This window comes from Diadema antillarum, unplaced genomic scaffold, assembly GCF_040938485.1.
Source record: "Diadema antillarum isolate AM-2024a unplaced genomic scaffold, OU_Dant_1.0 seq00000507_RagTag, whole genome shotgun sequence".
Lineage (NCBI taxonomy): Eukaryota > Metazoa > Echinodermata > Echinoidea > Diadematoida > Diadematidae > Diadema > Diadema antillarum.
The window spans coordinates 2,742,653-2,765,472 of record NW_027271462.1 but is presented as its reverse complement, the minus strand read 5'-3'; the positions used below and the strand labels follow the sequence as shown (position 1 = coordinate 2,765,472).

The 22,820-nt window shown below is 41.9% G+C and overlaps 1 protein-coding gene across 1 annotated transcript; it reads right to left on the bottom strand.

Annotated features, from left to right (window-relative positions):
• Positions 1-1,237: 1,237 nt before the first annotated feature.
• Positions 1,238-22,016, bottom strand: LOC139733977 (DNA-binding protein P3A2-like). The gene is made up of 9 exons (XM_071644788.1): positions 21,945-22,016; positions 11,588-11,733; positions 9,221-9,335; positions 8,696-8,822; positions 7,642-7,950; positions 4,898-5,152; positions 3,445-3,594; positions 2,731-2,842; positions 1,238-1,910 (listed from the first exon to the last, which is right to left on the bottom strand). The coding sequence occupies exons 2-9, from the start codon at positions 11,700-11,702 to the stop codon at positions 1,672-1,674; spliced, it is 1,422 nt and encodes a 473-aa protein (XP_071500889.1). The 5' UTR covers positions 11,703-11,733; positions 21,945-22,016; the 3' UTR covers positions 1,238-1,671.
• Between the last annotated feature and the right edge of the window lie 804 nt (positions 22,017-22,820).

Sequence of the window (22,820 nt, the reverse complement as noted above, 5' to 3'; positions counted from 1 at the left end):
AAGAAGAACAACTAAAAACATGACATAAATCCCTGAATAGACCCAACAACAGTCAAAGACATGTACCTACATGTACGTACTCCCTTATATGCGTGGCGATCTTCCGGAAGAGGGGGAAAGCAGTTATCTTTACCTAGAACAATGTGCTAGAGCAACAATGAAAGATGATTTGACTCTTAGATTACAACTTTGATCATCATTCCTGGATGCAACCTGTACATAAAATACAATTTTAAATTAACTCTACCATCATCTGGCCTGCAGACCTGAGTTGGAAAACAAAACAATCTCTTCACACATTATTAAGGACCTGTAAGAATGCTACAATCAAGACTCGTAGAAATTCCATATGTCAGAGGGATGTGGGAGTTACAAGTTCATTTCAAAATTTGTCAGCTTTTAGAGTAAAAATTGAAGTACAAGTGTTTCATACATGAGCAAGTGTGAACAAATTTCTGCCTAACTACAACACTCTTTTCACAATAAGAGGGGCCCGAGATAAAATGTTTTACACTTGGATATGAATTTAAAAAACAAACAAAACAAAAGCAGAAAGGCTTCAGTGATATTAACCACAGTCAACTCCACGCAAGTCAATCTCTACAAGACTGCAGAAAATGCATCGACTTGGGCAATATTTGACTCACGTATGCAGATGAGAGGCTCTGCATATAATTTGGGACTTTTCATTTTCATCAATTAAGCCGATTATTCGACATACACGCCGTCGACTTTCGCAGAGTTGATTGGACTATAACATTGGTGCGACATACGAACATCCACAGATATTAGGACTGATGTAAAATCAAGAATAGAAAGGGAGGGTGGGACAAGGTGAATAGGATGAGTATCCAACCCAAATGGCAAGAACCACATACAATCTTAAGTTACTCTCTTTTCTGCTTCGTTAAAACACCAATAACCCTTAAAAAAATCAATCAATCAATTCACACTATGATTGACAACAATCATGAGCTATGCAAGATTTTCTGACAAATTCCTAAAGTGCAAATAATAACCGTCTTAACATGTGCTATCCCAACTGCTGTACATTGGGGGGGGGGGGGGGGGGGGTGAGGTATCTCCCAAATGGTTGAATTGATTAAAACTTTAACTAATATCTGGCACCTGTAACTGTAAAATCATATAATGTATTGTAATGTACAATTGAGAGCTCAAGCACATATGTCTTCCAATATTTTTTTTTATATCTCCCACAAACACAACGCATGCTCTCTCATTCTTTCCTTGTATGCACTCATACACACGGGCACTGTCAACCTGGTACCAGTTGGAATACAGAATAGTTAAGAAAGTTAAAAATTTGAGGATAATGCTCTCAGTCTTCTGCAACCTTGCAATGAGTTTGACACAAGGTAATGCTTACTCCTGATGCATTTTAAAAGCCATGACGGGGCCTTCGTTCATCGAACTTAAATGACACAAAAATGAGAAAGGCTGAACACATTATGTAAATGTGTTTAGCAGCAATCTTAAGCATCAGAATACAATACAGAGCAATTAATTCCTGATCTTGCATGAAGCAGTCACAGAGATAGAAGAGTGAGTGCTTTAGTTAAATCATAACCACCGTAACCACCCCCTTTCCTCTTGTACTTAGATCCTGCGGCAGATAAAACCAGCTGATGTACACTGCCTATACATGCCCTGCTATGTTTGCTGGTCTTGAGGGACAGTGTTGACCACCACAGTGGCCACCTGAGACGTGATGGGTTGCGCCTGTGTGGCGATTGGCTGCCCTGCTTGGATGGCAGAGGCGTTTTTGATGGCTGTCATGGCAATGGGGGTACCCTGCTGCGCAGCGTGGGCCACATTGACGTTGGCAATCTGGATGGGCTGTCCGTCCCCTGTCACAACCGTCTGGTAAACCGATGCTGGAATGACGATTCCTGGAATGTGATGGCAGAAGTGGAAGAGGGTGGAATTAAAAAAAAGCGAAACTTTGGCAACGTTTGAAACATTTTGCAAAATTCATTAATTTCATTTCATCAAATCTTCAGTTTGCTTTCACAATCCGTCAGCTAGACATGCAATGCCTCTGCACAGAGCGCAATATAAGTGGGCTATCATTTGTCACTTGAACTTGAAGGTAGTCTCGCCTTAACATTTCACACAAAAAATATACACAGCATGTCTCCTGTTTGTCTGGATATCACTTGTCTAGGGATCACTTCACACCAAGTCAAACTGCAGTCTTGTCACTATCTGAACAGCTGGCATATGGGATACATGATCAAGCGGCTTGTTCATTGTACCATTGTATCAGAGAGGGCAAGAGTTCTCTTCACAGAGTGAAACTCAGAAGGATCCACTAGTTGAATTCTCATCACATACATGGTCATTGAGCAAGGAAGTGTTTGTAACAACACAAATACTAAGTACCCTGAACCCCATAGCTGCTATCCTCTGCAGAGTTTAAAATGTATTTTTGACAACAAACCTCAGTTTGGTTTGAAAATGGGATTTCAACATACTAAGCATGTGAAATGAAGTTTCATATGACACATAGCTATCCTGTACAAACAGAATTCATTTGTATGAAGAAAAGTAATACTATGTATCACAGAAACATACACTTGGCAGCCCTATAATCCCAGTGGAGTTAGTGTAATTCACTATCATGACTGACATGACCTTTGTTTTGTTATATGGCGACATGACATGTGCTAAAATTCCAGTGGCCATATGATAAGAACGTGGCATCTTTACCCTGAGCTGTGCCATCTTGGACTGCTTGCAGTGAGCCATCACTTGAGAGTACGAACTGCGTGCCCTCAGCCAGCGCTGTCACAGTGTGGGTTCCTTCTGTGGTCAGCTCACCCTAATGTTGTTGGCAACAATATACATTGAAACAAGGGGATTGAATATCAACAGAAATTACTGTAAAACATGATATATTCGCGGCATGAAATTTTCGCGAATTGGAGCCAACGGCCTTTTCGTGGCATGAAATTTCCGCGAATTGCCACTGGCGTTCAATGCATATAGTGTAGGCAAGAAATTTCGCGTGCATTTTAATTTCGCGAATCTTGGCACTCGCGAAATTTGCAAAATTAAAATGTACGCGAACGTTCCTCGTTTTACAGTACTCGGCAATGTCACAGATATCCCTTTTGATTGCTGCAACTTTTGGGATGAGTGATAAGATAAACAACAACCGAGTGTAAGCCATTCCTGCAGTATCTATCCTCCTTTATCATCCAGTCCATCCACTCCATAGATTGAATGGAATGTTATTGCTTGCAGAATGGCTTGTCTTCAACTGGTCATGCAACTGCAGGTACTATGCAACACACCCTCTTCCATTCCCCCCCCCAAAAAAAAACAAAAAAAAAATTCTTCAGATCCTCTTGTACACGTAGCTTAATCCATGTAGATCATATCTTGTACACATCCACACTGGTAGCAACGGGGGGTACCTACCTCCGTGCCCTGAGCAGCAGCAGCCACCTCAGCCAGTGTCTGCACCGCCTGCGTGGCCTCTGCCTGCTGGTTGCCCAGGGGCTGCTGGATTTGCAATGGCTGTAGCCGGACCTGCTGGATGGCCTGCAGGTTGGTCAGCTGCTGGACTTGCTGTGGTCCATCACAAAGACAGAAAGAGATAGGACTCAAAATTTGAATGTATATACCACATGCATGACCCCACCATTATCAATGTCACATTAAAAGACTCCATTCACTGAGCAAATATACTTTTGTCGTACAAAAGTATTCTTTGACGCGACTACACATTAGCAAGAAAAATTCATCAACCCTATATCTGTTATTTCTTGTTTAATTCTGGTTGAAAGTGGTCCTTTGTCTACATTGAGCTGTATCAATGGTGCTGCTCAACAACACTTTTTGACATGAAAATGAATGGAAATCCATCCAGTGCGGCTTTTGCTATCATAACACACATAATTAACGCTTATTTATAAGCATTACTTATTTTGCACATGCTCACATGCTCACAATAAAAAACTGGCCTCAATGCTGGCATGTTCCTCCCCTACTGACTATCAAGTAATATGCACACAACAAAGTTATTTCCCCACTTTTGTATATCTAGTGATTTCAACTGCTCACAGAATGCAACGCTATGTGACTCACCTACAGTCCTGATCATTTATCAAATAACAAATAACAAATCCGTCCTGTGATAGATTCATGTTTGAAATGGTGTATCAGAGAGGGCAAGTGTTTTCCTCCTTACACATATTAAATGTATTCAGAAGGATCCACTAGTAGATAACATCATTCACACCAAAATAAGCTTTGTCTGTATCCCTCACCACGAAGAGTAATATGTGAGCCAGGGCATTTTTTATTATCTGCCTTGTCAATACACACATTGTACATGATAATGTGGACCTCACTCCAAATGCTGTGCCTTTTATAGGATAAAAATATAAATATTGTAGATAGATCTCACTCTGTGACAAAGCATTCTTGGATAATGTATGTACCGCAAATTTTGACAGGACATTATGGACATCCACATAACAGATGCACACAAAACTTTAAGGTTTATTTGGATAACTCAAAATATTTGTAAGTAATGCTGTCGAATAAAATTGACTGCGGCCAGGACGGACGGACAACCCAATAAGCCAGTTCGTAATTAGCTCAATTGCATGTTGGTACAAATGACCTTTCTTTTTTCTCTGTTGGTTAGGCACTTCACTCTTATTCAAAGCAACATAGAGAACAAGTGAATACAAGGAAATTACATTTGAAAAGATTACACAAAAATATAAGCCAATTTTCCTGGAGATACTCATGCTTTTCACAGACAATGGGAGTATAAATGTAAACAACCAAGTGAATGCATGGCAACTCTAAAATCACTGACCACACGGAATGCCCGTATGATCACTACCATGTATCAACATACCGTGACATCTGCGAGTGTTGCGACTGTGGCCCCTGTATCGACTTGGATGAGTGAGACGGTTCCGTCGGGGTTGTTGATCGTGTGGACTACAGCATGCGATGGGAGGAGAGTGGCTGTGGGTAACTGAGTCTGGTGGTTGGGGGTCGACTCCATCTCCTTGTTCTTGTCCTCCAGGAACTCTGGTAAGAGGTCGTCACGGCCATGATGCTTGTAGCAGTTGATGACGATGGTACGCAGTGCATGGGTCCATGACACCTGCAGTCAGCAGTAAATACAGACAATGGTCAAGTGGGCACATTACTCTCAAAGTCTCCCAGGATTACAGATTGGCCACACCGCGAACCAACCAATTCAAAGTACAAAGGAAGGCAAAACGAGTAGTCTACTGCAAGACTCACATATGGTCATATTCTTCATGAAATTAGTGATCATTTTCAGCAGGTTCAAATCAATGCTAGCCTTCTAGTTAGTGGCTAATAAATTCAGAAGCTAGCAAACACTATCCAGTTAGTGTGTAAAATATTCAATCAAATTTGATAGAAATAATTCAAACTGACGTTGAATATCAGTTTTGGTTTTGCTGAATATCAACCATCGATGCAACAAACAGCCCGTGGGCAATCTGAGCACATTTACTGGTCACTACAGCTCCAAAACTGGGTTCATAAGAGTCACAGTTGGTACAGTACTAAAGTCACAGTAAAATCTTGAATTTTAATGAATCTAGGGAAACACAATCCCTTTTGTGATCTCTCTCACAAAGGTTGCTGGAATATTCCTCAGTTAGAATAGCACAATGGTTCCTGCATGCACCTACAGCATTGCCATTGTGGTCTTTTTTTGTTGTTGTTGCCTTATTTTTCACACCTGTAGTCTTCTTTTTGAAATGTATTGTTTTTTGACGAAAAGAAGAAGAAACTAGATATATCGCTACGGCTACTGATATGCCTCCGCCATAATGCATGGTTCTCCTAATAGGTCAATAGTACAATGTCTTGACAATGTGTGATGACAGTTTCATACAATTGGCAAAATATTAAAATGACAGGTTTGACACAAATGTGCTGAAAGTTCACTTTCCTAAAACTAGGTTCAATTGGATGAATGATTAAAACGTCAGAGTGCAGGTATTTGGGGAACTGATGATTTTTACTTGACTTTTGACCCTTTTATAAGTTTATGCATTGAGTAATTTTCAAGGTATTGAGAAAAAGTATAATTTCAGTATCAAATGGGAAAATAGCATTATCTAAACCTGGCCTTTGACCTTTGACCTCACAGTTCCAAAGAGAATCACTGTTAGGTTGAACATGCATAAATATGTAAGTTTCATGATGATACCTTGAGTTACTTTCGAGATATGGAGGAAAAAGTGCAATTTAGCACTTTCACTTGACCTTTTACCTTTTGACCTTTGACCTTTTGGCAAGAAACTTCCCCAAAAATATATATTGGGTAATACATGCCATACATCAAGTTTAAAAAAAAAAAAAACCTTCAGGCATATTGCATTTTAAGGAAAGTAGTGATATTTTGAGGAGTTGACCTTGACCTTTGACCCCCCTGACCTTTGACCCATGACCCCCAACTTCCCTAGATAATCACTGCCCACCGGTACAAGCATATATACTAAGTTCCATGAAGATACCTTGAACCATTTGCGAGATATGGAGAAAAACATGAAATTTCAATTTTTTTTTCTTCACAAAATAACCTATGACCTTTGACCTTTGAACCTGTGACCCTAAAATCCACACAAAGTATTATCCCCCAAGGATATACCCTCATACCAAGTTTGATGTAAAACCACCACACGGTTCTTGAGATATCGACAAAAACAAAACGGGACGGACGGACGTACGGACGGACGTACGGACGGACGTACGGACGGACGTACGGACGGACGTACGGACGTACGGACGGACGGACGGACGGACGGACGACCCGAAAACATAATGCCTCCGGCCACTTCGTAGCGGAGGCATAAAAAAGGAAACAAAATATGCAGCAAGAAATGCTTAATAGACAGTAAGTGTTCCTTGGAGTGACACTGGCTAGTTTTGGCCATGCAGGTAAACCTGTAGGCTACGTTGTATGTCGACTGTGATAGAATTGCTTTTTCCCCTCTTCTGAAGGGAAGCAGATCCTTATATTGAACTGACATACAAAATTCTGGCTAGCTGGACCAGTCAAAAGTAAAGCCTACTGCACAGTCAATCGGGCTCAACCATGCAGAAAATATGCAAAATCTTTGCTAACTGCAGCTGTTGATAATCTGGTGCATCAGAGAGGGCAAGTGTTCTCCTCATGAAATGAGTTCAGAAGGATCCACTAGTTGTGTTAACATCATTTACACCAGACTGTCCATTATACCACATGCACCACCACTGCTAAGCTCTCGTACCAGCCACAGTGCCAGCTTGTGGTAACCTGCACGGGTTACACTCAGAACACAACAAGAGATAGACATCTTTGAATTCAATGGACTTTATGAACTTCTCTGTGTGGGGGAGATGTGTTTCCAAAAAAAAAAAAAGAAAGAGAGAATCTACATTTGTATATCACCTCAGGAATGGTCACTGAGAAGTTAGTAAATTAACATTTAACCACACATGTCTCCTTCAATTGTATGCAGAAAAGGAAAATAAGGAAATGACGGCATGGTTTAAAATGAAAAATCCCTCCTTCACTTCATCAGTACTGATGATAGCATGTCCATACAGCTCGTACAGTAAGTAACTCACTTTTCTCTTCTCATCCTCTGTGCGGACATCACTCCTGACATTGGCCCAAGGCAGGTCTGACGGCCACCAGACTGGCCTACAGCTCTCCTTACCCCAGCCTGGCTTCCCCCTGCCCGTTGAGTACTTCAGCATCAGTGGGATGAAGGCCCGCAGCTGGGCCTGGGTCATTTTGTTGACCGGTGTCGGGATGCCGTCTATCACAAGCGGTGGGAGTTCATACAGGTCAGAGTTATCGATGGTCTGCTGGGGTGCCCTCTGGGCTAAGGCACTGTCTAGGTCTTGGAGGATCAGGGTCTTCATGTTTCTCATCTGTCAAAGAGTGTCACAAATGAAGTAATATATCTCTGAAAGGGAACAGTACTCTAAAAATGAACAAACACTGGCAGATGTGTCGTGGCACAAGCATGCACACTTGTGGGAAAGATGTTACACAACTAACAGGGGATAATTCTGCAGGAAACAATCTGCTTTATGTGGAATTGAATCTTAAAGACCCATGCTAACATTTGCAGATGAAAAAAGCAAAATAAAACAAAACCCAGCCTTAGTGATTCAAAAATGTTCTAAAATGTGAGTTTTAGGATAAGAACATATAAATATTAATCAGGATAACTACTGTTAGATATACAAAATGTGAACTATAGTTAAAAAGAAAAAAAAAACATTTCTAGAATAAACCGTCTACAGTTAAGGGTTTATTGAGATTAGAGATGTCTCCTGATACTTGTGCCTTTATTGCAAAATTTTTGTTCAGTAAGGTGTGTTGTGATACAACTGAACTCTACAAATGCATCAAATGTGTTAATTCACAAAACTTTTCATCACTGCTCCAAACATTAAATAGTGGCTTTAATGAAAGGGACTTGCACTGTTACAAAATCTCAGATACTTTTGTTACCATACAAATACCAGGGTGTTTGTACACAAATTATTTTTGATGCAGAATGTGCCACCTCAATACTTCTTCAATTTCATAAGGCATGTCAGTTGAAAATTTGTGCGACAACAGGAAAGCCCAATGGGCTTTTCTGAAAACACACAAGACTAGACTTACAATGTTTTCAAGAGGCGCAGCTCCAAAGACTTTGAAGTTGCCATCATGTTTGCCAGGGGTACAGGTCACGACGACAGCCTGCTGCCCAACTCGTGTCGCATACTCGTCAATTGTAGCTTTTAATTTCCTGCATCAGACACAGAACCAAGGACTTACATAGAAAATGAAAATTCTTCACATTATGATGATGATGATGATGATGATGATGATGATGATGAAACAACATTTATTTAGCGCTATTTATCTGTAGAAACATTCAAAGGCGCCCGGCTCCCACAATGTGTCACACAAAGATAAGTCTTCAGACATTACTGCATTTGAATTCTCTTAACCATGCATCTACAAGACACGTCAGATATTAATCATTTATCAACACAGATGATGACAAACAATTCATACAACAAACAGTGCACTCTTCACACAAATATGAATTGCCCTGTAGCAAAAGCAATTCATGCATTCAGCACACTACCAATACAAGCACTCGCTCCATTTTCACAAGTGTCCTCTCGTTTCAATACCCACCTGAGTAACCTTGTTTGCTGACGGCGGCGAATGGACGGATTGGTTTCAAACGAGTGTGGCCGCTTGCGTTTCTTCCCTGTAGCAATGGCTGCTGCAGCAGCTACACCAATTGGACCTACATTGTATTCACATTGCATTCAATGCAGGAAGACATGAAGTATGATTTTAAGGTCAACTCATACTGCACTTTGCAACATAAGAACTTTGGGACAAAGTTGCGCAGTATCTAACAGCATTTGTAATCCTGATGGTGCTATTCACTAATACGCATTACCATATTTTGCACATGCTGTCAATGCTAGCATGTTCCTCTCCTTCTGACTAACTAAATGCACAAAATAAAGTTATTTCCCCCCTTTTGTGTATCTAGTGATTTCAAGTGCTCACCGAATGCAACGCTATGTGACTCACCTACAGTCCTGATCATTTATCAAATAAAAAATAACACATCCGTCCTGTGGTAGATACATGTTTGAAATGGTGTATCAGAGAGGGCAAGTGTTTTCCTCCTTACACATATTAAATGTATTCAGAAGGATCCACTAGTAGATAACATCATTCACACCAAAATAAGGGCATATCTGAATTGTCAATAAACATACTGTACATGAACATGTGGACCTCACTCCAAATGCTGTACCTTTTATAGGATAAAAATAACAAGAGACCCGCGGGTCTAGCGCTCACCTGAGTATCGCAAGTTCACCTTTCACGCAGTCACTAATCTAAATTATTCACAGCTCTACCAAAATTTGACCAGGCATTCTCAAGTAGAAGATGAAAATGTACAATAAGGGCCCAATTTTTTTAAGATTCCTTAATTTGGGGGGATTGGGGCCCCCTGGGGCCCTCTGGGTGGGGCATGGTGCCCATTTTGATAAATTGAGATCCTGAACACCTAGGGATGCTACCTGCCAAGTTTGACAAAAATCCATCATGAGGTTTTCAGGAAGAAGATGAAAATGTACAATTCAGGCCCCCATTTGGACCCTTCCAACCACCACCCCCCCCCCCCCCCCCACCCAAGAGGGGCACCCCTGGATCTCCTATGAACAAACTTGAACCTACAGTCATTAATGTACTCACTCATAGTATTATCTCAGCTCTATATATAACTTCTGATTCTAGAGAAGATTTATAAAGATCCCTTCATTTGGGGGATTTGGGACCCCTGGGGGCCCCCTGGGTGGGGCATGGTGCCCATTTTAACAAATTGAGATCCTAACCCCCTAGGGATGCTACCTGCCAAGTTTGGTGAAAATAGGTCATGGGGTTCTCAAGAAGATAAAAATGTACAATTTAGGCCCCATTAGGACCCCTCCTCACCCCCTCCCTCCCCTGGGTCCCAAGGGGGGCACCCCTGATTCTGCCATGAACAAACTTGAAACTACAGTCATCAATGTACTAACTCATAGTATTAACTTAGCTCTATCACTTCTGGTTCTAGAGAAGATTTTTGCGGATATTCCTTAATTTTGGGGGGTTTGGGCCCCCTGGGGGCCCCCTGGGTGAGGCATGGTGCCCATTTTCACAAATTGATTTCCTAACCCCCTAGGGATGCTACCTGCCAAGTTTGGTGAAAATGGGTCATGGGGTTCTCAAGAAGACGATGAAAATGTACAATTAAGGCCCCATTAGAACCCTTCCCCACCCCCCTCCCCTGGGTCCCAAGGGGGGCACCCCTGATTCTGCCATGAACAAACTTGAAACTACAGTCATCAATGTACTAACTCATAGTATTAACTTAGCTCTATCACTTCTGGTTCTAGAGAAGAAGATTTTTACAGATTCCTTAATTTTGGGGGGTTTGGGCCCCCCTGGGGGCCCCCTGGGTGGGGCATGGTGCCCATTTTAACAAATTGAGTTCCTAACCCCCTAGGGATGCTACCTGCCAAGTTTGATGAAAATCGGTCTTGGGGTTTTCAAGAAGAAGATGAAAATGTAAATAGTTTACGCACGACGCACGACGGACGACGGACGACGGACGACGGACGACGCACGACGCACGACGGACGCCGGACGAAGGGCGATCGCAATAGCTCACTTGAGCCTTTGGCTCAGGTGAGCTAAAAATGTTGTAGACAGAACTCACTCTGTGACAAAGCATTCTTGGATAATGTATGCACTGCAAATTTTGGCAGGACATTATGGACATCCACATGACAGATGCACACAAAACTTTTAAGTTTTATTTGGATAACTCAAAACGTCTGTAAAGTTATGCTGTCAAATAAAATTGATTACGGCCAGGACGGACGGACAACCCTTAACATAATGCCTCTGCTGGTGACACTGTGTGGTGAAGGCATTAAAAACAAGAGCACAATGCATGTCATAACATGATTCAGATTTAACAAGTTGACCTACCAGCTGCAGCCAACTGTGCTGAGACGTCATCTGTCATGCTCGAGTTGAGCAGATCAGAGTCATCAAATGGAGTGTCTGGTGAGGACGGCTCGCTGATATCCTCGCTAATCATCATGGTGGCTCTCGTCTGGGGTCAGTCTCTCTGCCTGGAAAGAGTCGGATGGAAGAGGCATTGCAGTCAATAGATCCTCTTGCAAAATGTACAAGTCCAAGTTCATAATGTTGTACAAAGCATCAAGACATGCTCTTTGTCTTTGATGATACCATTTTAAATCTTGTCAACTGGACAATGATTATCAAGAGTACTAAGATCACCAGGATTTGCAGATAAACAGAATTTACTGTACAACAAGGAAAAGTAGAAATTACGCGGTGCGTAATATATGTCCCCGCCGGAAGTAGCATTTAGTAGCAAAATGTACAATATAGGTAAAAAGATGAAGGTCAAAGGTCAAAGAAGTCAAAGGTCAAAATTCTATGTAGAAGTTTTGAAGCCCTCACCTAGTGCCATCACATAAAGCAAACGGAATCGAAATCGGGTTAGAAATGGCGAAGGAGTAGCATTTTGTAGCCAATGTACAATATAGGTAAAAAAATCAAGGTCAAAGGTCAAAGAAGTCAAAGGTCAAAATTCTGTGTAGAAGTTTTGAAGCCCTCACCTAGTGCCATCACTTAAAGCAAACGGAATTGAAATCGGGTTACAAATGGCGAAGGAGTAGCATTTTGTAGCAAAATGTACAATATAGGTCAAAAATCAAGGTCAAAGGTCAAAGAAGTCAAAGGTCAAAATTCTATGTAGAAGTTTTGAAGCCCTCACCTAGTGCCATCACATAAAGCAAACGGAATCGAAATCGGGTTAGAAATGGCGAAGGAGTAGCATTTGGTAGCAAAATGTACAATACAGGTCAAAAATCAAGGTCAAAGGTCAAAGAAGTCAAAGGTCAAAATTCTGTGTAGAAGTTTTGAAGTCCTCACCTAGTGCCATCACTTAAAGCAAACGGAATTGAAATCGGGTTACAAATGGCGAAGGAGTAGCATTTTGTAGCAAAATGTACAATATAGGTCAAAAATCAAGGTCAAAGGTCAAAATTCTGTGTAGAAGTTTTGAAGCCCTCACCTAGTGCCATCACATAAAGCAAACGGAATCAAAATCGGGTAAGAAATGGCGAAGGAGTAGCATTTTGTAGGCAATGTACAATGTAGGTCAAAAATCAAGGTCAAAGGTCAAAGAAGTCAAAGGTCAAAATTCTGTGTAGAAGTTTTGAAGCCCTCACCTAGTGCCATCATATAAAGCAAACGGAATCAAAATCGGGTTAGAAATGGCGAAGGAGTAGCATTTTGAAGCAAAATGTACAATATAGGTCAAAGGTCAAGGTCAAAAAAAAAAAAAATTGAATTTTTTTTGGTGTTTGGTGGCGCCCTTCCCTCATGGCTGCACCTCTCTGTCGCTCTGAATTTTCTGTCATTTTCACCCTGATTTCATACGTTCGTAAATGACTGTTCGTGAGTATGATACCACAGTTTGCATATTTTGACTGTTGTGGTGCTGTTTGTACCGGTTTCGTGGTTTTACAATATCGAGAAAGATGTATTTAACCTGCTTCAATTTTCGTCGAAGCCAAGGCTTTACACCTGCCATTTCATGTACACTGATTACAACATTAACTTTCGCCTTGATCGTGTGTGCGCTGACCATGACCATGACTAGACTTGTGTACTCGCGTGAAGCTCTTTTGAATGTTGGAAGAAGAGTCGCTTTTCATGGTCATCCCCCGCCTTTCACACGCGGTGAATGGCAGCTTTGGAAAAACTTGAACGTTGCTCGCGGTACAAAGAGAGGCTGCCGTGGCGGACAGAAGGCTGCTAAATATGCTGCACCTTGTGTTATTTCCCTTGGAAACGAGCATGCTGAGAAAAATCTACATGCAACTATTTGTCATGACAAACCTAATCTTCGCCGTCAGGCTTGTCCCAAAAGTACTTTTCAAACTCAACGTAAATGCCGCGTTGGATTGTGGAACGCCCGTTCGATGTCTAGAAAGACGACTTGTATTTGTGATCTCATCATAGAGAGCGACCTTGATGTTTTGGTGTTGACTGAATCGTGGCTTCAAGGAAACCAAAGAGATGAACTCGTCTTAGGGGACATCAAAACAACTCTGCCGAACTACACCTTACTCCAGTGCCCACGACAAAGCTCCAGAGGAGGAGGGATATGTGTGATATATCGCTCCTCAGCTCATGTTACTGTGCATGGTATGACTGATTTCAAGAGCTTTGAGCACATGGATTTCAGTATCCGACTCTCTTCGGCATCGGTTTTAAGATGCTACGCTGTCTATAGACCACCACCTTCGCCCAGGAACAAACTGACATATAACATGTTCCTGCAGGAATTTCTCACGCTGCTGGAATCAGCAGTAATAGCGGATAACGCACCACTCCTGCTGGGAGACTTCAATATTCATGTTGACGATGACAGGGATGTCCAAGCTCAGTCATTCATGTCTTCCATTGATTCGCTTGGCTTCCATCAACATGTAGCAGGCCCTACCCACATCGCGGGGCACACACTGGACTTAGTAATGACCAGGAAGGTGGATGATATTGTCTCTAGTCTCACCCTTCAAACCGGTCTCCCTTCGGATCATTCTGCGGTCGTCATCACTGTCAACATGATGGGGCATCGTAACGGTACGAAACACGTATCTTTCAGAAAGCTTCGAGATATTGATATATCATCATTCAAGCAGGATATTCGCGAGTCTGCTTTATCATCTTCGGCAGCTATGTGTCCTTCTGATGCTGTGGATCTTTACAATCGTACAATGACTACACTCTTGGACAAACATGCGCCCTTACAGAATAAGACGGTGACAACTAGGCCATCAGCACCATGGTACACGCAGGAATTAAGGAGAGCTAAACAGAACAGACGGCGTGCCGAGCGTAAGATGCGGAAATCTGGCCTTTCAGTTGATAAAGACATCTATCGCCAGCAATGTAACTCATACTATGCAGCCCTGAACGAATCCAAGTCCAAACATTGGACTGGTGTGATTGCTTCTGCGGATTGCAAGGAGCTATTCAGAATTGTTAAGAGACTTACCTGCTCTAACCACGAATCTGTTTTTCCAGATCATTTGTCTGATGCTGATCTTGCCAATGATTTTGGGCAATACTTCAGTGACAAAGTTAGCAGAACTATTTCGGCGATAGATGTCTCACCAACTGACGAGTTGCCATCCAGCGTGGAATCACGTTCACTGCCTCAGGTCAAGAGCATTGGTTTCTGCGATTTCCAGCCTGTCTCTCTCTCTGAAGTTAAACAGATCATGACAATTATTAAACCGAAGACATGTGGCCTTGACCCTATTCCTTCTAGACTCGTGAAGTCATGTACTGATGAACTCATTCCTTTCATCACAAGGATTGTTAATCTTTCCTTATCATCCGGGGAAGTTCCATGTGCATTTAAGACATCGCTCATCATACCGCTCCTCAAAAAGTCTTCGCTTGACAAGAATGACTTAAGGAATTATAGACCAGTCGCAAATTTGCCTTTCATCAGCAAGGTTCTCGAGAAGATTGTGTCAGATCAACTCATATCATACCTTGAAACAAACAACCTGTTTCCTCAACATCAATCTGCGTACCGGAAGTGTCACTCTACTGAGACTGCCTTAGTAAAGGTAGTGAATGATCTTCTGCTTGCCGTTGACAAGGGTCTTGAAGCTGCCCTCATTCTTTTGGATTACTCGTCGGCCTTCGATACTATAGACCACACCAACCTCATCAACTGCCTAAAAGAGCACTATGGGATGGATGGATCTGTACTTCGCTGGATCGAATCCTACCTCGCTGATCGTAGTCAGAAGATCGTTGTGAACGGCGTGGACTCCAGGTCATTTCCTCTTTACTGTGGCGTCCCGCAGGGTTCCGTCGTAGGGCCATTGTTGTTCTCCCTTTACACTGGTCCGTTGAGCCACATCATTGGCTCACACCATGGAGTGCAGCACGCAATCTACGCGGACGACACTCAGTTGTATGTCATAATGAACGCTGATGACGACCACCGGGCTGCTTCCATGCAGAAACTTCATGATTGCTTCCTTGATATTAAGTCATGGTCTTCCCGCAACCATCTCAAACTAAATGAAGCCAAAACTGAGTTGTTGTTCGTCTCATCTCAGTTTAGGCAGCAACCGGGATTTCAACCTTCTTTGGATATGGCTGGAGAATGCGTTTCTTCCTCTGACTGTGTGAGGGATCTTGGTGTTACCCTCGACAAGCATCTCACTCTCACTAACCACATTCGAAATGTCTGCAGATCGGCTTCCTTTGGCATTGCTAGGATCGGGAAAATAAGGAGATTCCTTAATGAGTCATCTACAGAAAAGCTGGTACATGCATTTGTGTCTTCACACTTAGACTATTGCAACAGCCTCCTCGCTGGTCTTCCTCGCTCCTGTCTTGCTCCGCTACAACGCATCCAGAACACCGCTGCACGTCTCATCACACGCACGAAGAAGCACGAACATATCACACCTGTCATCAGATCACTGCACTGGCTACAAATTCATGACCGCATCATCTTCAAAGTTCTACTCCTCACCTACAAGATTGTCCACAACTTAGCACCATCCTATCTTCATCATCTGGTTTCCCTCCGGACTATATCTACTTCCTCAACAACCAGACGCCTTCGTTCTCACTCCACTGCACATCTTCAACTCACATCGGCACCGCGCACCCGTACCCGTTATGGCAACCGTGCCTTCAGTGTTATTGCACCCACACTATGGAACAACTTGCCCATCCACGTCCGTGAAGCTCCAACAGTAGACTCCTTCAAATCATCACTGAAAACTCATCTGTTCTCTCATGCCATGTAATTTGTATTGATTTATTATATGCAGTCTGTATATATGTTAAGTTCGTTCTATACGTCATAACTTACAATGTTTATCTTATGTATTTTGTATATTGTATTGCGTTTCATCGTATCTCAATCTTTATATGTTCCATGATTGAATCTATTTTTCCTAATTTTTCTTCAGCGCTTAGAAACATCGTAATAAGCGCTTTATAAATGATATTTATTATTATTATTAAAGGTCACAACTGAAATTCTGTACAGAAGTTTCAAAGCTCCCATGTAGTGCTATCATATAAAGCAAACAGAATCAAAATCGGGTTAGAAATGGCGAAGGAGTAGCATTTTGAACATTTTGATCACACACGGACGCACACACGGACGGACGGACGGACGGACACACGGACACACACACGTACGGAGCCCGTTTCATAGTCCCCTGCTCGAACTCGTTCGGCGGGGACAACAAAGACTATTTAGGTATCGGGTTGTTTGCACTACTCCACACTGTAACTTTTCATCTTTGCCAAAAGTTTGACGGCTGGATAACTTTTTACAGTGAATCAGAATGGTACGCAAGCTCGATGGGCCTTGGTATAGCATTTCTATCATAATCCATTTTAAAAACTTTTGGTCCGTACAATACTGACGCTCACACTTTGGTAAAGATAACAGCATCAGTGCATGGTCATAGTACACATAGATCTACCATCAACAGAGTAAAGAATCACTTTTATCTCATGAGATTAACAATGAAACAGCAAGAGCAGGAAAACATGGCCAAGATTTCCACCATTTGCACAAAAGTTCCACAAAGCTGTCTTCACAATGCAAAAATTGATGAGCCTAAAATTAGTCTCATTTCACACACTCACATCAAATAATCACAGTTCAACAGGTGCAGAAAGTGAAATTTCATCAGATTTTAGAATCATAAACAGCCATTACAGCTGTGGTGGGACCAATAGAGGACAGTGTACATGTACCAGTATGTAATGGTAGTACTTGGAAAGGAAAACAAACAAATGAAACCTTTTGAATCATGACTTAAATTGTGTACAGTGAATCGAGGGTACAGTAATCAAGGGGTTTAGCTTAGGGGCCATGCACAGTTTTGATCTTTTCAGGTTAATACGGAATAATATTTTCTCACGCTTCAGTTTCTTTAGGATGTCATTATATAATGCAACTTCAGCCATAAATAACAAAATCGTTGCAATAAACACTGCCTAGATGTGGTGTATGCAGAGATACACTGTACTAAATACCAGTTTGAGATTTGATCGCTATCAATCATATGCATAAAATGCCTGGTGTAGGCATTCTGCTGAAATTAACCAGCATGTGTGATGAGATTGTCAGAGTATGCTAGCTTTTGGAAGGCTCCAGACATGTGGGACGAATAGAATATGGTGATATCCCCATGGCAATCTCTTCTCTTTTTCTCTCAATATTGTCACTCTGAGCGAGAGTGAAGGTGAAATCAAATAACGTATCAAGGGGAAATACAACATTGATTCTTCTCAGTTCAACTAGGACCATTACCATCACAGATGCCAATCCTTACAATAAAATTAGAGTACCGGTAGTTCGCTAATTTCGGCAGATAATGCATGTTTGCTTGGTGCACATGCATGCAAATACAGTTAAGGTAGAAGCAAGCGAGTGGCCAATCACTTAGCAGTAATCTGCGATTTCTGCATAAATTTGCAATGAATCATGGCCTTGGTGCCGTGCCCTTGCCTTGTTCATGACTCGCAACTGACGCAAGTGAAATAAATGCACATAAAATCTATGTACCGCCTCCCAAAAATCAGGTATACTATAACTGTTACAAATCTAATTCTATACAATGGCCCGTTGTACACTGCCCTGTCGCTGTACAGAGGGCAGTGTCTGGTCGGGCTAACAATGTGACTTCTACTGTATTATAGTGTGGTAGAAATGAAAAGAAGGGAAGGTCCAGCAAAAACAATAATACTGAAAAGATTGGCAGGAAAAAAAAAACTACTAATGCTTGGATGAATTAGGAAGAGAGTAATATGATTGATGTAACCTTTTTTATAACAAATACAGCCATATTACTGTCACCATGAGAGGCAACTTATTATACAGATACACCATGTAATGGCCGAAAACTCACTCCAAAACTAGAAAAGAAGTTTGTCACATTTCTTCCCTGTCACAATGGTACTATCTTACCATTGGTTCAGTTTAGTATGTGATATGTTGAGGGAATATACAATTGTATTCTTATAATTTCTGTGTTCATCTGATTTTTGGTTCTGTGTTTAGAGTGTGTACCCAACTACACACAGCCCGGTCACTGTACACAAGTGTCGCTGGCCGTGCTTTACAAAGTCTGGTGGTGCTACAATTGTACACTGTACTATGATCTGCAAAAAATGCCAAGGGATGGTAGTATTGGTGGAGATGAGGATTGGGCTTTTAACTTTTTGCGAGATATCAAGAAACCACCTACAAGAGATAGTACAGAGCATACCATTCTAACAGAAATTCAAGGTTTATTTGACTAGATCTAGAATCTAGTTGATGAAAATCGGTGTTGGAATGGCCGAGACATCCAAAAACAAAATAAAGTGATGGTAATAAAAAGTGGGTCCCATTTACATGTATAGGGTTGCTTTGTTTCAGATATCTCAGCCATTTCAAAACTAGACTAATTGTCATCAATTAAATGTGGAGTTTCTCTTGGAATTTCTACCCTTCCACATTTCACAAGACGCGCGTAAGAGATTAGAGACCTACTCATTAATATTATCTCACCGAAAAATGTTAGAAACCTGAAAGGCTGAAGGTCTCAACCAAAACTATACAATCACTTTCTTTAAGTGGCTAAAAACAAACTCCCTCACTTTAGAACTCTATTCTATTAGGTCCTACATTTATTGAATGGACACACGTGTACACGGCATCTGGTCCGGCTACTCTAGACTAGAATTTAAAGGACAAGTCCACCTTCATATACATGTGGATTGAGTGAATGCAGCAATATTGGTAGAATACATCAGTAAAAGTTTTGGGGAAATTGGACAATCCATTCAAAAGTTATGAGTTTTCAAAGTACATTGTATCTGCACCAGTCACTGCTGAATGAGATAGTGAGAAGTCAACTACAGTGTATGATGTCTCACATGCGTACAACGCTGATAAGGCCCTGGGAAACAAAAAGAGAATTTCACAAAATTTTACTTTTTTGAGAAAAGTGCACATTTCCTCGACTCGTCACTGATGTTGTTAAGGGTAATATTATTCCCCCTTGCCTTCTAAAAGAGGGAAGGGGAAGTCAAGTGTTCTTTCATTATGTGAGAAAAATGGATATGTTGAATTTTCTTTATAATTTTCTTTCGTTGTACACATGTGATATCACCAGGTGTCGTAGCACGTAGTAGTACTAGTAAGTAGTAGTCGTCTCATTCAGCAATGACTGACCTGAGCAGGGCTAAATCGTGATATCGATCCCCTCTTCCGCTCTTGTTCTGCGTGTGCGTCTTCACTATGCGCAAAGTCTATCGTTGCTATGGAGGTTGAAACTTTAATGAAAGCATTCATCGCACCGGCTATGACGAAATGAATGGGCCCCCCTATTCATTTCTATTCATCTCACATCTGACGTATAAATTGTCGCAACTTTGCACGGTGATTTACACACATGTCTACTATCCATGATGAAAAGAAGAAAAAATCCTATCTGTTTGTTTTTTTCAAAAATCGAGTTTTAATCAACCGATGCAGAGCGCCCATTAAAACACACGTTTTTCTTCTTTTCATCATGGATAGTGGACATGTGTGTGTAACAAAAAATCACCGTGCAAAGTTGCGACAATTTATACGTCAGATGTGAGATGAATAGAAATGAATAGGGGGGCCTCATGAGGCGTTCCCCCCCCCCCCCCCCCCCCCCCCCCCCGGGCCTCATGAGGCATGGGGGCGGTCCTCATGAGGCGGGGCAGTCCTCGTACGCGGGAGCGGTCCTCATGAGCGGGTTTCCCGGACTGATTTCACGATAATGCCCTGAGCACAATGAGAAACTTTAAAAATTCATAACTTTTAAACAGATTGTCCAATTTTCCTCAAAATCTTACTGATGTGTTCTAATATTGCTGCATTCAATTTATTCAATCCACATGGTTTGACATGTCTATGAAGGTGAACTTATCCTTTAAAAGTAGGTCTAACGTTACACCTAAAATAAATTTAAGTAGAACTGGGGTGGGGTAGGGCCTATACTTCTAGTTCTACAGACGATAATCATTGATATTGTGCAGTAAAGGAAGAAATTAGGAATATCAATCCACCATGCACGTGGCCTGAAGAGGTGGCATATAAAGGCCCACCCCACTGTCGAGTCGGCCGCAACATCAGGACGAGACCGATGCGAAAGGAAGGACCAATGCAACCGGCACAGCATGCACTCCTGCAAACGGGAAATCCGTCGTAATGTGACGCTGCCACCACGCAACACACAGGCATGCGAGTAAATAGCCAATTCGTTCCCAGAGTGGTGTCATAATCCATCCCATTTCAACAAATTTGCGATCTGAAATCCCGACAATATGACAAATTCAACAGTCGAAATCCCTGCTTAGGTCCTCCTAGTAGCGACACGCGGGCTACTTTTACTCCTCTGACAAAAACACGTGTTTTACTGGGCCATGCTCAGAAAGTTTCTGAGCATCCCTGCAGCAGAGAAGACCCTCTATGAGTCTGCGTACAACGGGGCCGCGTCGGCGCAGTTGGATCTGTGGTTACCGACGGCTAGCAAATCGTTGTATGCATATGACACTATACACGTAGGCTTATGTAAAATCGTATAAAGCTTACCACAGCGCAGTCTCCGTCACGATCTTCGTCCTGGGTGGAGTTGCGTACAATCCCGACAATCCGTGGGAATCGTGCCGTGTTTACATCTGCAAACATATAGACTACCCTCTGTTGCACAAGTGGAATATTCTTTTAGCAATAAAGTGCTGCATTTACGGTTTATCGCAAAAATCGAGCACCTTTTACAGAATTTCCTGGCAGAATCTACTGCATCTCTCGCCCATTTCGTGACCCACGCGCGGTGGTGAAGCGAAAAGTTACTAGCTAGGTTTCACGTTAGGTCTAAATCGTCTACATCTTAGTGGTATTGGCATTGCTATGCATATTTCATGTGTTTGCTGCATCCAGTAATTTTCCCAGAAATAACCAACAATTTTAGTACTCCTGTTGGCTGTGTTGCTTTTCACTCATTTTGGTATATTACACCGTGTGTAACGTTCATCGCTTGTGCAGAAAAAAAAATGGCGGAGAATGCGGCTGCGCAGATCGATTTACCTCTCTCCAAAATACAGTTAGAGAAACAGGTTCTTGGTCGCTAAATGAATTATTGACGCATTGATAACCAACTTCAGAGCAAAGACAAATACCTACATCAATGTCAATCACAAATTAGTAAATGCTGGTGAATGGACATACCTCAAAATGTGATGAAAATTCAATCCTCAAAAAGCGTTTCTCTCTGGTTTTCACATATGCGCACTAGATACGCTTATTGATGTGTACTGAGCATGTATTCAAGTTTGCATGTAAAGCAACACAGCAGTTCATCTCAATGCAAGCATAGCAATGCAATGGTCGTGCGCATTCAGTCCATGAAGTTGGGCATCCACACTGTGCACCGCTTTGTATTGTACACACAACATACACACACACACACACACACCATGGAGCTACTATCGCACACACACACACACACGCACACACACACACACACACAGTTGCATACTGTAGACAGTCTCTGTGCATGTTTCCATGCATGTGCTACGGTCCGAAGGTCCGAGACATGGCCATGCGCCACAGGTACAAACGTTATAGGGGATACCAATAGGGGATACGTGAATTGAGAATTGATTGACAGAGCACATAGAGATGAGCAGTCCTGTTGCACACGCACGCGCACGGGAGGCACGATCGCTGCTGGTGGTGCTGTCTGAACTTGGAATTGTATTAAAACTCATAGAGCTGTATTATACGTAAATGCAGCTCTATGGTATTTCTCGATCTAAATTCATGGAGAAGCTCCGAGGTTTATCAATAATGCATCCTGCAATTGAATAACGCTGGTCAACGCTCGTCGTTCTTATAATACACTGCCTACATAAATCAAAGATTTGCATACCATTGCCTGCAAAAAGTGTTGCACTAAAAGAGTGCATCACATAGGTGATAAATAATGGTCGTGTGACAAAAGGTTTACACTTAAAAAATTGCCATATTTTCAAAACCAGGGAACGAAAGGTTATCATACATGTGAAAAGAGAGTTTTATTCCAATTCATTTGGTATCATTTTT